Source organism: Harpia harpyja, chromosome 18 (genome assembly GCF_026419915.1).
Source record: "Harpia harpyja isolate bHarHar1 chromosome 18, bHarHar1 primary haplotype, whole genome shotgun sequence".
NCBI lineage: Eukaryota > Metazoa > Chordata > Aves > Accipitriformes > Accipitridae > Harpia > Harpia harpyja.
Genome location: NC_068957.1, coordinates 9,157,455 through 9,169,261, shown reverse-complemented (window position 1 = coordinate 9,169,261; position 11,807 = coordinate 9,157,455). Strand labels below are relative to the sequence as shown.

Sequence of the window (11,807 nt, the reverse complement as noted above, 5' to 3'; positions counted from 1 at the left end):
ATCATGCTTTCCTCCTAAGACACTCTCTATGGCTGAAAACATGAAAGCTAAATATTAACTGCCATCGTTTGCAGCACAAGCCCCTTGGTCTCTTACCACGGCTTTCCTTTGTGTGCAGTAAAGGGGGAAAAACACTGTGGTGGGTGTTTCACAAAAAGCTGCAGCATCACCTAAGTGGTGTCTTCATCAAAGAGACACGGCAGCTCAGTACAGCATGAGGGACTTTAAGAAAGTCCCTCAGTAAAGCTGCTTTTGTGGCCCGATGCAGACAGGGTAAGGAATGCAAGGGTCTCACCTTGGGGTTCCTCGCTTACGACAGCTTCCATGTTTTCCCCTTTCACATATTCCGCGTTAAGTCCCTCTGAGAAGTAACAATAAAGAGAGTGAGATGGGAGGGTAGAGAGTAAAAATGATTTGCTTTGATGCCTTAAAAACTCTGGTAATGGGCCTATCTGCTGTAAAAGCTAAGATGCCTTTTTGCAACCTCCTCTGCATTAACAGCGGTATTGAAACATCAGTAAACCATAAACAGTGCTGAGAAAGCGTTGCTGGATTTTAAAGTGACCACAGAGGCTTGCCTAGAAGGCAGCAGCCCTTTTTTCTGAGTCTCTTGCTTCATCTTTATCATGCGAGGCAGCAAGGCTAATTACCGTGCTAAGGCGCTCAGCCAGGAGAAGTGCATGGAGTAGGTATGTCTTCTAGACGGGACTGCTGTGCAGCGGGGGCTGCGTCTAAGCGTCGATAGGCGGTATAATTCTCATTAAAAGCTAAGTTATGCAGAGCTGCAAGAAGCAGTTTAGAGCAGGGCTGTGGCGATGAAGCGGGATCCCAGTGGGGTGTCAAATCCCGCAGAAGTCCCTTATTTAAATGCAAAGAAGTTTTCAATCTTTGCAACAAGTGCAGCCCAGGCGAAGGGGCAAGGCTGGGCACTGCCGGGTGGCTGCAAGGCGGCAGCGAGAGGGCACGCAAGGGGAAGGGGATGGCTCCGCTCGCCCCGGTCCAGCTCAGAGCTGCAGAAGATTGAGTTCAGCCCCTCTCGGGTACGCCACAGACCTCAGCCACGCTCTACGGCTTCTCTAAAGGACCTCTGTGGAGAGGCAGAGACAGGAGCGCTGTGCGGACCGCTGTGTCCCCTTAGGGAGGGACCAGGCATAGGGTGGGGGCCGTGCTGGTTTGCGAAGGAAGGTCGAGGCAATCCACGCTGCGGCCACGCAACGCGCGCTTTCTAGGCATCTAAACTTGTTTGCACAGCTAAATGCAGCGCGGAGCGTGGCAGGGACCCGCTACGCCTCAGCACCACGTTTTGATGGGGCTCATTCGTATCTCACGGGGAAAGGGGGAGGCAGGGGACAGCGCTGGGGCCAAGGCAACGCGATGGGAGCCCTCGCGCAGCAACGGGGCAGCTGCTGCCTCCAAGGCGCAGGAGAGAAGAAAAGTTTCTGCAGCTAGCTAAAAAACCCCCATAAACCCCCATGCCAGCACAGACACCGCAGTCTGCGGCTGGCCAAGCCGCGGAGGCAGGAGACAGCGAGCGGCTCGGGGCAGAGGGGCACCGAGAGGCTGAGCCACAGCCCAGGGCACGGCCAGTGAGCGGGAGACGCGGTGTAAGAAAAGAAAGTAGGGTAAAGCATACTAGGCAGCCTTGTACGCCTCCTTCAGAGGAATCGGCAAATGCTCGTCAGAAGAGGCTCAAAAATGAGAAACGGAGCCGCAGCCTCGCCACCGGAGAAGGACGGCTGGGCAAGGAAAAGAGCCGAGCCTGTTCCTCCGTGCTTCAAGCTAGTGGTCATTACACACCGCCGCTGCCTTCCCCAAGACATGTGTTTTGCTGGGATAACACCAAATGCAATTTATGTTTTTCAATAAAAAGCCACTTTTGCGGTGGCTGACGGCTCTCAGATTTCTGTCATGCTTTGCAATGCATCTAAGGCCTGACATTAGCCCAGCATGCCATGTCTGATGGCTTAAATTAATCCTCCTTTATAATTAACTTTAATTTCCTGCCGCCTTTCTGGGGCTTTGTGTCTCTCAGCTTCCCCCTCATCAAAGCCTTTACTCTTTTTTTTTTAATTATTTATTCTTGCCAAAATATCATTTAAGTGGGGGGAACATGCAAGGGTGTTTCATTCCATCACATTCATTTGACTTTTCCTGCTGATCTAATTTACCAAAATGCTCCTGTTTGTTTCAGGCACAACTGGGAAAATAGCACGATTCCAGCAGAAATTTCCAACCCCAAACACCCTTCCCCCAGAGCAAAGGAGACTCACAAGAGATTTCATTTGATTAATTTAAAAAGAGCTTTTTCCAGCTGTTTGCAACCACCCTGTAACGGGCTGCAAGAGCCCACCATGGCCAGGCCAGTGCCACGGGGTGAGGCTGTCGGGACACCTCCTGCGATGCTTACACCGAGCAACTTTAAGGGGCAGCTCACGCAAAAGGCGCTTTCTAGGAATAGGAAGCTTTGCTACTTAATTTGCACTTAATTGCAGTGATTGCTGCACACCTGCAGGAGGGTGGGGTGGGTTGTACCACCCACAGCTGCCATAGTTGCAGATGCTCACAGCGCTTCCTTCGCTGCTGCTCGGCGAGTTTTTACCTCTCGCTGAGATTTTGGGGGGTTTTTTGGTTCGTACGGTTTGGGGTGGGGTTTTTTCCATATTTACCCTGTTTGGTGTCGGTGGTTTGGTCTTTGGCTGTGACTGTGGGTGCGTGCGAGGGGGCTGTGTGGAGGCTCTGGGGCGGCAGCGGGTCCTGGGGCCGTCGCTGCTGGTGGGTTCCTGCCTGCGCAACGCCTGACGGGTGGGGGGGCTCAATAACCCACGGCTGGGGCTTTGCTCTGCCAGCTCCGGGTCACCGGATACCTGACACCCCCTCCCGTCTCCAGGCTGGAAAATGGCAGCGGGGTTCGGGGGGCCAATAGGTGGGTGCTTGCTCGGCGCCCTTGAGGCGCTCGGGTGCGGGGGGGGACACACGCTTACGCTGGATGCTGAAGCAGAACTTCTTCTGCTGGTAGGAGATGTAGCTGGAGACGGCCCCGATGAGCGCCATGGCCAGGGCGCTGGCGATGCCGGCGATCGTCCCCGTCTCCGCCACCGTGCCTGCGGGGCGCAGAGAGAGCGGGGTGCTGTGCTGCGGGGGCACACGCGCCACCCCTCCCGCCCCACCGCTGACCCCGCGGCGGTACCGCGCTGGCACCCACCTCCGCCGTAGTCGCTGTCGGTGCTGCCCCCGGCACCTGCAAGAGACGCGAGCCCATCAGCGGTCCCGTGCCCCTCCGCTCCCCCCGCCACCGTGCCGGGCAGGCCGGGAGGGAGCGGGCACGGAGAAAAGGGCGGCAGCGTGGCCCCAGGGGCACCCCTGGCCGGGGGGGGTGAGCGTATCCCCCCGTGGGGCACAGCGTCTCCGCTGCCCCACGCTTCTGCTTGGCTTCCCCGGGGCGGCTTGTCGTCTCTCCGAGGGGTGGGAAGCTGCTCCCGTCTCCCACCCTGCGTGCTGGGGGGGGGGGGAGTTTTGGGGGGAGCCTCTGCGGGGGACACCTCTGCCTGCACGACAGTTAACCTCACCTCCGCTCCAGGCTGCTCGCGGTGTAAAGAGCGGATAAATGAAAGGTCGTCAAGATAGTTACACAGCATGCTTGTGCCGTCACAGGGAGGTGACTGGCTAAGCTCCGTAAAGTCAGGGCATCTTCACTTGAAGTCTATTTTAAAATCGCCTTCCCTGGAGAAACTGGGCTGGGAGGAGAAGCCACTCCTGCTGGAAGCTGCAGTCCTTACCAAGTCACTTACATCCTGAATTTATGGAAGCAGGTCAGCATTGTATTAATGCCGCCCATGCGGTTTGTCCTTGGCACAGGGATTCATTAAATGTTGATCGGGCTTGTGGTATTCATCTCGTTACTCTACTACTTTTAATATTTAATGCTGTGGATCCTCGCAAACGTGCAGGATTATCTGACTGTTGCTGGGTTTGCTCCTTGCTTCACCCGTCAGTGGTCGCGTGGCGGAAGGCAAACGAAGGCTTGTGCCCTCTCACGGCACAGGGGTGGGCATCTGCTTCCGAGGTGGATGGGGAGATGCAGGTCCCGTCTGCCCTGGCGGCAGCCGGAGCTGCAGAGCCTCCGCGGGATCAAAAATAAGCACCTCCAACCGCTGGCACAAGGTGTGACCATGGAGGCCAAAAACTACGTGTTCCCCTGGCTCCTCGGCTGGGACCCCCTTTCCCCACGTGCGTGCCCCCATCGAGAAGGCGAGCACCCCTCTGTGCAAGGCGGTTTCTAGGGGTTTGGCTGATCTGGTGATTATTGCCTGAGCTGCGACTGCTAAAGCAAACAAATGTACGTAGGTCACCGCTTACCTTTCTTCTTGTCTGGGCTGTAGCCGCCGTCCACAATGCTGGCCAGGTCGTCGTCTGAAAATGCTTTAAAAATAACAGGAACAAATGGTGGCTGGCACCAGAAGGGAGACAGGCTCCGTGTGCTCCGCGGCAGCCAGGGAGCTCACCCTCTCGACCTGCACAAAGCCAAATTCACCCAGCAAAACACTGAAGCCACCCTCCTGGGAGGGCAAACGCAGCCAGAGCTGCCTAGAAAACAAGATAACGGGAAGGAAAAATAGCACGTGGCTTGCTTGGGATGAGAGGGATCCCCAAAACCGAGTGCCTTTGGATGGGCAGGGCCTGGAAATGGGACTTTTGGGGGATTCTGGGTGGGGGTCACCTGCGAGCATCACGCACCCAGGGTGGGACTGGCCTCCTGCAAAACCCCGCTCCTGGGGAAATGTTTCTCTGCTGGGCAGACGGAGGCTGCTCTATTCATTTGAGTATTTTCTCTAAAACTCTCTGGCTGTTTTGAAGAGCCGTGTGGGGCTTTCTGTGCAACAGGGACCAGAGCAGGAGTTTGAACGCCCATTTAAACCAGCGGCTCCCAGTCAGCTGACTACTCCATCCCCAGTGAGAGCAGGGACCGGTCAATAAGCAGTGCTGCTTCTCTTGCAATTACCACATGTTAACAAAATGTTTAACCCCCAATTACTTTAAGCTCATAAAAGAGGTAATAATTGACTTTAAGTCTAGCTTGAAAGAAATACCCCTGAATCAAAGTTTAAATACTACTGTGTTATTATTTTTTTTAACTGAAATGACTAATGTATTTGCGAGTTCATGAAGTGTTTTGGCTGCTCAGCCTCAGCTGGCAGGGGAGGAGGAAAGAAGAAAGAAGTGGTTTGTGTGTGCGCTCGCCGTGCGGCCGGGGACCGCCGAGCCCCTGGCAGCACCAGCCTGGCCCGGGGTCCTGCCGGCAGGGAGCTGACTCTTCATCCTTCCCAGAGGGACAGAGCAGCTCCAGTGGAAGAACTGAGCACCAGCACATCTCGGTACAGGTGAAAAAGTTATCTTGGACACAGTTGTAGTGGGAATGTTTAATTTGTGCAGGATAGGTGCAGAGAAACACGGTCTGGGAATCAGCAGCTGAATGAGCGGAGCTGTTGAACCCCTGGGCTCGGTCCCAGAGGAGCCTCGGGGCACAGCAAGGCATGTGCGGGGAGGAGAGACCCGAGCCGAGCCAGCAAAAGGCTCCTTCTCTGATGCTGCGCCTTGGGAAGGGTTACCTCTGCCTTATGCACTCGCTTACTACAAAAAACAGATTTATGGGCTTAGTAATGAGCGTAGAAAGAAAAAGAAAAAAAAACAAACCCTGCCTATGCCAGAACCTGGAGAGGTCCCAGGCAGTCCAGGGTGCAGCAATGCCGGGGGAATGCGTGTGCTGGTTTGTGACCGGTGCCACGTTCCAGCGGTTCAACGCCTCAACCTTTCCTGCAGGAGTCTGAACCTCAACAAGCCCAGAATATCAAAGTGCAGACAAGTCACCTAGTTAATACAATCTAATAAAATACTGACTATTAATTACACGTGTAAGCAGGGTATACGGCCATCTCGGCATCAATAAACTAGCCGTGCAAAGTCTGTTTTCTAGCTCAAGTGCTCAAGGGAACGATCCTTGTAGACAAATGATTCATTCACCGGAGTATTTTAGAGATGGAAAAAAAATCTCCCAGCCCGTAGCGTATGTTATGCCAGAACTTAAGCCTGCTCTAGATTTATGTCTTGGCAACGACTGCAAACCCCAAGAGCACATGCCCTCGGTTAAAGAGCTGTCAGGTACGGGGACGAGGGGGAACTTAACACAATCACCGCAATTTAACGGGTCAGAAGAGACCCTGGGAAAGAAACCTGCAGACAGGCAACAGGTCGTTAGGCAGAGCCCCTCTCTGCCAAGGACCCCCGAGGCGGGGGCTCCTTCCTTCCCCGCGGTCCCGGAGGAAGGGGCTGCGCTGCCTGCGGAAACATCCCCCTCCTCCGCGCGGGCAGGGCAGGGGCCTCGGGCAAGGCAGCGCCTCCGTTCCTCCTCACCCCGCCGTTTGGTGGGGACGGTGTCGGGCAGCGAGATGCCTGTTCCCGGGAGGGGCCGCGGAGGATCTCCCGCGGGTCCCGGGGGACAGCGGGGCCGGTGGCAAGCAGGACGGAGAGGGGAAGTCAACGTACCTTCACCCGGCCTTACGCCCGGCCTCCCAGCATCTTTCCCATCGTTCTTATCATCAAGGGCATCAGCCAAGTCAATATCCATAGGATCCTTTGCTAGAAAACAACACGGGGGTTAGCAGTGCTGGCCACAGGCTGGGGAACTCTGCAATTAATAAATTAATCAAGGAAATGCTCGGCTTTGCCAGGGAAAAGTGCCGGTGAAGGAGATGACGACCCTGACGCAAGCATCTCCTGGTTTTGCTACGCAGCATCGTGGCAGATCTTCCAAACCCATCCCGTTCCGTGCCGCTGTGGCGAGAAATGTCACGTTCTTCCCGCAGAAACAGCCTCGCGCCGTGGCTCGAGCGCCAGGCAATCGGATAAATCAAGCTGGGTAGAAAAGGTCAGAGCCAAACAGGCACTCCCAAGGGCCCAGCCAGCGGAGGGGAAGGAGGCGGCTGTGCCGCGCTGGCGTGCCGGCTGGAGCAGCCCGCGACTTGATTGCTTGGTGTTATTTTCCTCCGTGAACCGCCCGGTTGGTACCCTGAGCAGCCTGGCTCTGACAGAGCAGCTATTGCCTTCGCTAAATGGCAGCTAAAACCACGGCACAGAGCCAGCCTGAGCTCCTCAGCCCTCCCGCCAGCTCGCACCTTAGTTTATTCCGATCTGAAATTGCTTTTTTTTTTTTTTTTTTTTAAGCCTGGGAGTGCCTTTTGCCAAAACTCTGCCTGAGCAGGCAGCAAAGCTGACGGGGTGCCCTGAGCCTGTGGGACGGGTGTGCTGTGCCACACCGTGCCGTGCCGGGGAGGACAGCAAGCCCACTGCCTTAAGACAGGTGGGGGAATGCAAAATGGTCCAGGAGCCGCTGAGACCCCCAGGGACACGCAGGGGAATGCCGAGATACCCCGTCTGCCATGTGGTTTTGTTTGTGGTTTTTTTTTCTTACGTGTCTCATGTGAACAAACAGACTAGAGGCTGGAAATACCGGGGTGAGGGGAAGCACCGCCATCGCAGCACATCCCGAAGCGTCTGCCTGCGCCGGCAGCTCACCTGGGTTATGCTTGGGGGGGGCCCTCGTAGTTTTTGGCTGCTTGGTCGTGGTGGTGCGGATGACATCCCAAAAGCTGTTGTCTGAAGGGAGGGGGCGGGAAAAAAAAAAGAGACCAAAATGACGTTACCCTCTGAAACCTGCATTCAGACAAGCCCTGAGACGGTTTGGTGCTCTGGTCTCTCCACAGCTTCAGGTGCCCCAGGGATGCTCGAGCCCTCGGTGCGGGTGGTGGGCACCTTCGCAGGGACCTCCTGCGCCAGGGCACATCTCAGTGGGGCTTGAATGTGAGAAGGGAACAAGCAGGGCTGCCAGGAAAAACCCTCCAAATACACTGCCGGCGGGACACATGCTGCCACCCGCTGATGAGAGCTCTGCCACCGCGAGGGCAGCCCCACGCCACCCCCGCCGGCTACCCGCGGCACGCAGGATGCTGCCAAAAAGATACTTAAGGATGTGCTACTTTGTCGATGAAATCTCCCACCGAGCAACAGCTAACGGCTCCGTCCCGGTTAAAAACTTTTAGAAATGCTGCTCGGCGAAGCCCCCCGATACAGCCCAGTCAAGGGTGCATGGGCAATAAGGGAGAAGGGACGGCAAAACGCTGGTGCTGACCCTCCTGGCACGTCAGCAAGAGCCTGGAGCATCTCCTCTGCTGGCTGCGCTACGACAGCGGAGGAGGAGGAGGTGGTCATCTTTTGAAGTCACCTGTTGGTGGCCACCAAAACTTGCCGGAGCTCATCTGTCAATGCCCGATCCCAGCCTCCCGGCTGCCGGGATGGCTCCCGGTTACGTTGGGGAGCGTTTTCCCCCATCTGGAGCTCCGAAGGTGAGCACGCATACACCCTCCCCGGGGCGCGGGGAGCTCGGCGGTACCTGGCTTCCCTGGCCTGGGGAAGGGCTTCGGAGTCGGCTTGGCTGGCTTGGTGGTAGTCTCCGGAGAGGTGTCAAAGTAATCAGCCAAATCAAAGCCTGTTGCAGGAGAGAAGGGATGGTCGAAACCCCCATTGTTTGCGGGGACGGTGCGAGGCTTTCGGCACGCGTCCCCCGCACGCCAGCTCTGCGGGTGCTGTGCAAGCCACGTTGCACCGTTGCTAGAAGCCACCAGCACCCCCGTCAGCGTGGAGCTGAGAAGGGCGTCCAGCCGCTCCGCTGCTCGCCCGCGGCTGTATCGCAGAGCCTGCAGATCAGCCTGGCCATCGGTTAACTCTCCCCATCCGAGCTCTGCCTGCCACCCACCCCCAGCCTGAGCAACCCCAAAATAAGTCGGGTTTGGGGGGAGACCTGCCGGTGTCCTGCGGCATCTCCCGAGAGACGGTGCAGATGAGAAGGTGCCGTGGGGATCACGCCGGTGGCTGGGACCCGCTCTGCTCCCTGCATGGCTGCCCGTGACCCTGGGCTGAGCAGAGAACGCACGGGAGAGGGGCCAGGGCATAGGAACCCACCGCGGGAGCCCCTTGGTGCTATCACTCATCCAAAAAGCTCTCCCCGGGGAAGAAGAAACTCGCCGAGACGAAGCCTCGGCCTTGGCACGCGTCCATTTCCCGGGGAGAGTCGATGGGATCAAACGGCCTCTCGTTCGGGCTGCAGTCCAAACGCCGAAGCCCTGCGCGTGCTTCTGGCACTTGGCTTTTCTTGGCCCTAGCAAAGACCATGATGACCAAGGAGCTAGACAGTCGGATTTGCTTTAATTTGTGCCAAGATCCTCGCACAGGGGCGAGTGGATTCACTTCTGAGCGCTCCCCAGCTGCAGTTTATTTCAGGCTCCTCTGGCGGGGTTGAGCAACCCTCGGCTCTTGTGACCACGCTATATTTAACTACCTATGTTTGGCCAGAACTGAGCCAGAGGAGCTGCCGGCAATGAAACTTGAGTGAATTTAAGGGAGCTTCCTCAATTAGGGCAGATGCTGTGGAGCAGGCCAGCCAGCACATCTCATGGGTACAGTCGGACAGACATTTGTTCCTGAATGGGGAAATGTCACCAGGCTGGGCCTTTCTGTGGCGGTCAGGGATATATATCTTGGAGTAAAAAAATGGAAGGAAAGTATTCTCTGGGCTCCCTCCTAGAAGGAAAGCTAGCAGGTGCCATGCAGCCAGAAACAAAAGCCCTTGTGTAGCTGAGCGGTGATTTGTGTCTTTTCCATTAGGATAGTGCAAAGTGTGCAAAATTCAGCCTTGGCCATAAATGCTCCGCTGCCAGTCGCCTTCAGCGTGGACAGAAATATCAATATTGCATTTACTTTGGCCATACAGGAGGAGTGCACACATGCACGCCGGCACCAGCTTTCTTAGGGGCGAGCGAAGGTGTCCCAGAGCCTCTGCTAAGGCAGCAGCACCCAGCTGCACGTGCGCAGCCCGCGGCAGGGCTCGCACGGCTCAAACCCCCATGGGAAGCAAACCCCGCGCCGTGCTTGAACGACGTGCGCGCAAGAAGGTCTCACCTGTCTCACCTGCCGGCTTTCCGGGACCCTTGGGAGTGGCTGCGACAAAACAGACGGGGAGGCAAATGTTAGTCACGGGCATCACCGAAAACGCGTCGCTTCTGGTTTGAGAACAAACGGCAGAGACTTCGCCACGAGCTTTCCAGCTGACCAGCGTCGGTCTGCGTTTGTAAACTCGGAGCCCAGAGCCACACGGCGCGTGGGCACAGGGAGCGGGGACCGCCTGTGCGCGAGGGCGAGCGGCTGCAGCCCCGTGCGGGATCGAGCCCGGAGCTCTGCGGGGCACGGCTGCATCCGAGGCTGAACGCTGCTTCGTGCAGGCCAGCATCCTGCCAAGCAGAAAGCAGAGAGCTGTAATAAACCGCTCCGAATTAAGACTCCTGGAGACAGCAGCAAACAGAGCGAGGACAGATACTGTACAGAACAGTGTGGAAAACAAGAATAAGCTGCCAATGTTTTTTTTGTCCCCTACCCGGTCGGTCAGTTAAATGACAGATGATTTCCAGCGCTGCATTATGTACGGGAGGTTCCCTGTCAGCTGGAGGAATTTTGGTGACATTCTGATGCTCAGATCCCCTGGCCGCTCCTGGGCTAAAACAAGCTACAGCCAACCTTCGGGGGGGGGTTGATTTTTTTTTTTATTTTTCACCCCCCGTAAACCACTATCTATTAATAGTGGCTAGCATTACCAAGTATATGAATAAATTATGAGCAAGACTTGCGGCTGCTCTATTACCATTCATTTCCATTTGTGCCTCTGAATGCCGGAGCACTTCTGCTGGGCTTCATTTCCAGCGTGCCGGTATGGTTTGATGCGACCCGACTGCAGACCCTTCATTTGCTTTTATACCAGGGCTGATGCAATGAAGTCCAGAGCAGGATGCAGCAGCCGGGGAGGCTGCAGGGACAGCGCTGCCTCTCCCCCCCGCTCGCAGCTGGGACTCCAGCCTGGGGAAACGCTGCTTTCCCCCTGCACAAGGTGGCCGTTAGGCGTTTCCAACCAGGTCTCCCCACATACTGTATTAAAGGGCTTGCAAAATCCTAGATGAGATCCCTCAGACCCGTGACCAAGCCTGATACCCATGGTCTATCCTATCCCCCTCCTGCTGAACCTGGCACGCCGCAGGAGAGATGCACGGAGCATCCCAACTCTTTATTCCACGTAAACTCCAACGTAACACAGCACAAGCGTCTGTGTGTTGTTAGACTATAAAATAAGAGGTTTCAAACCCTGTTAGAGCTTTCGCTTAAATACTTCTAGGTGTATTTTGTGTGACCACAGAGACCGGCATCGCTCGCAGAGCGCTCCCCGCTACCGCCTGGCCAGGCGCTGGGTCTGGGGACGGTCACCATAAACCGCATGGGGAGGGACGGGCAGCGAGGGGTCCTGGGCACTGGTGCTCGCAACCCCACCACGGCGTCTCCGTGGCCGGGCAGCTGAGGGGAGCCGGCATCGCGTCTGGATGTGGACCGCTGTGGGGATCAGCCCTCCGCACCGGGGGGGAGGCGTGCGACATGCCCCGGGGAGGGAGACGGGCTTCTCCCATCAGCTGCTGCGCTGGCGGTTAGGTTCTCTCTTTTGGGTGTAAAATGAGAGCTGCTCCGTTGAATTTCCTCCCCCCAGGGTGGTGCAAGCCCCCTGCCAGCCCCCTGACCCTGCTGTTTCTGCCAGGCCCGAGGCTGAGCTCTGCCGGGCGCTGCTGTCCCCTCAGCGACACAGCCCGGCCCCGACTTACGTGACAATTATGTACTTCAAAGCCAAATATTAAATATCAGCATGCCAGCAGCAAGGCACCCCC

General features: G+C 56.6%; 1 protein-coding gene across 2 annotated transcripts in view; it reads right to left on the bottom strand.

Annotated features, from left to right (window-relative positions):
* Nucleotides 1–11,807, bottom strand: part of CD99L2 (CD99 molecule like 2) — a 33,897-nt gene that overhangs the window by 4,050 nt on the left and 18,040 nt on the right. For both annotated transcript variants that reach the window (XM_052814119.1, XM_052814120.1), the window contains exons 3-10: nucleotides 10,009–10,047; nucleotides 8,444–8,539; nucleotides 7,570–7,650; nucleotides 6,541–6,633; nucleotides 4,357–4,419; nucleotides 3,203–3,238; nucleotides 2,982–3,101; nucleotides 296–361 (exon numbers count right to left, since the gene is read on the bottom strand). In XM_052814119.1, the coding sequence (XP_052670079.1) occupies nucleotides 296–361; nucleotides 2,982–3,101; nucleotides 3,203–3,238; nucleotides 4,357–4,419; nucleotides 6,541–6,633; nucleotides 7,570–7,650; nucleotides 8,444–8,539; nucleotides 10,009–10,047 (594 nt within the window). The remainder of the gene's footprint in view (nucleotides 1–295; nucleotides 362–2,981; nucleotides 3,102–3,202; nucleotides 3,239–4,356; nucleotides 4,420–6,540; nucleotides 6,634–7,569; nucleotides 7,651–8,443; nucleotides 8,540–10,008; nucleotides 10,048–11,807) is intronic.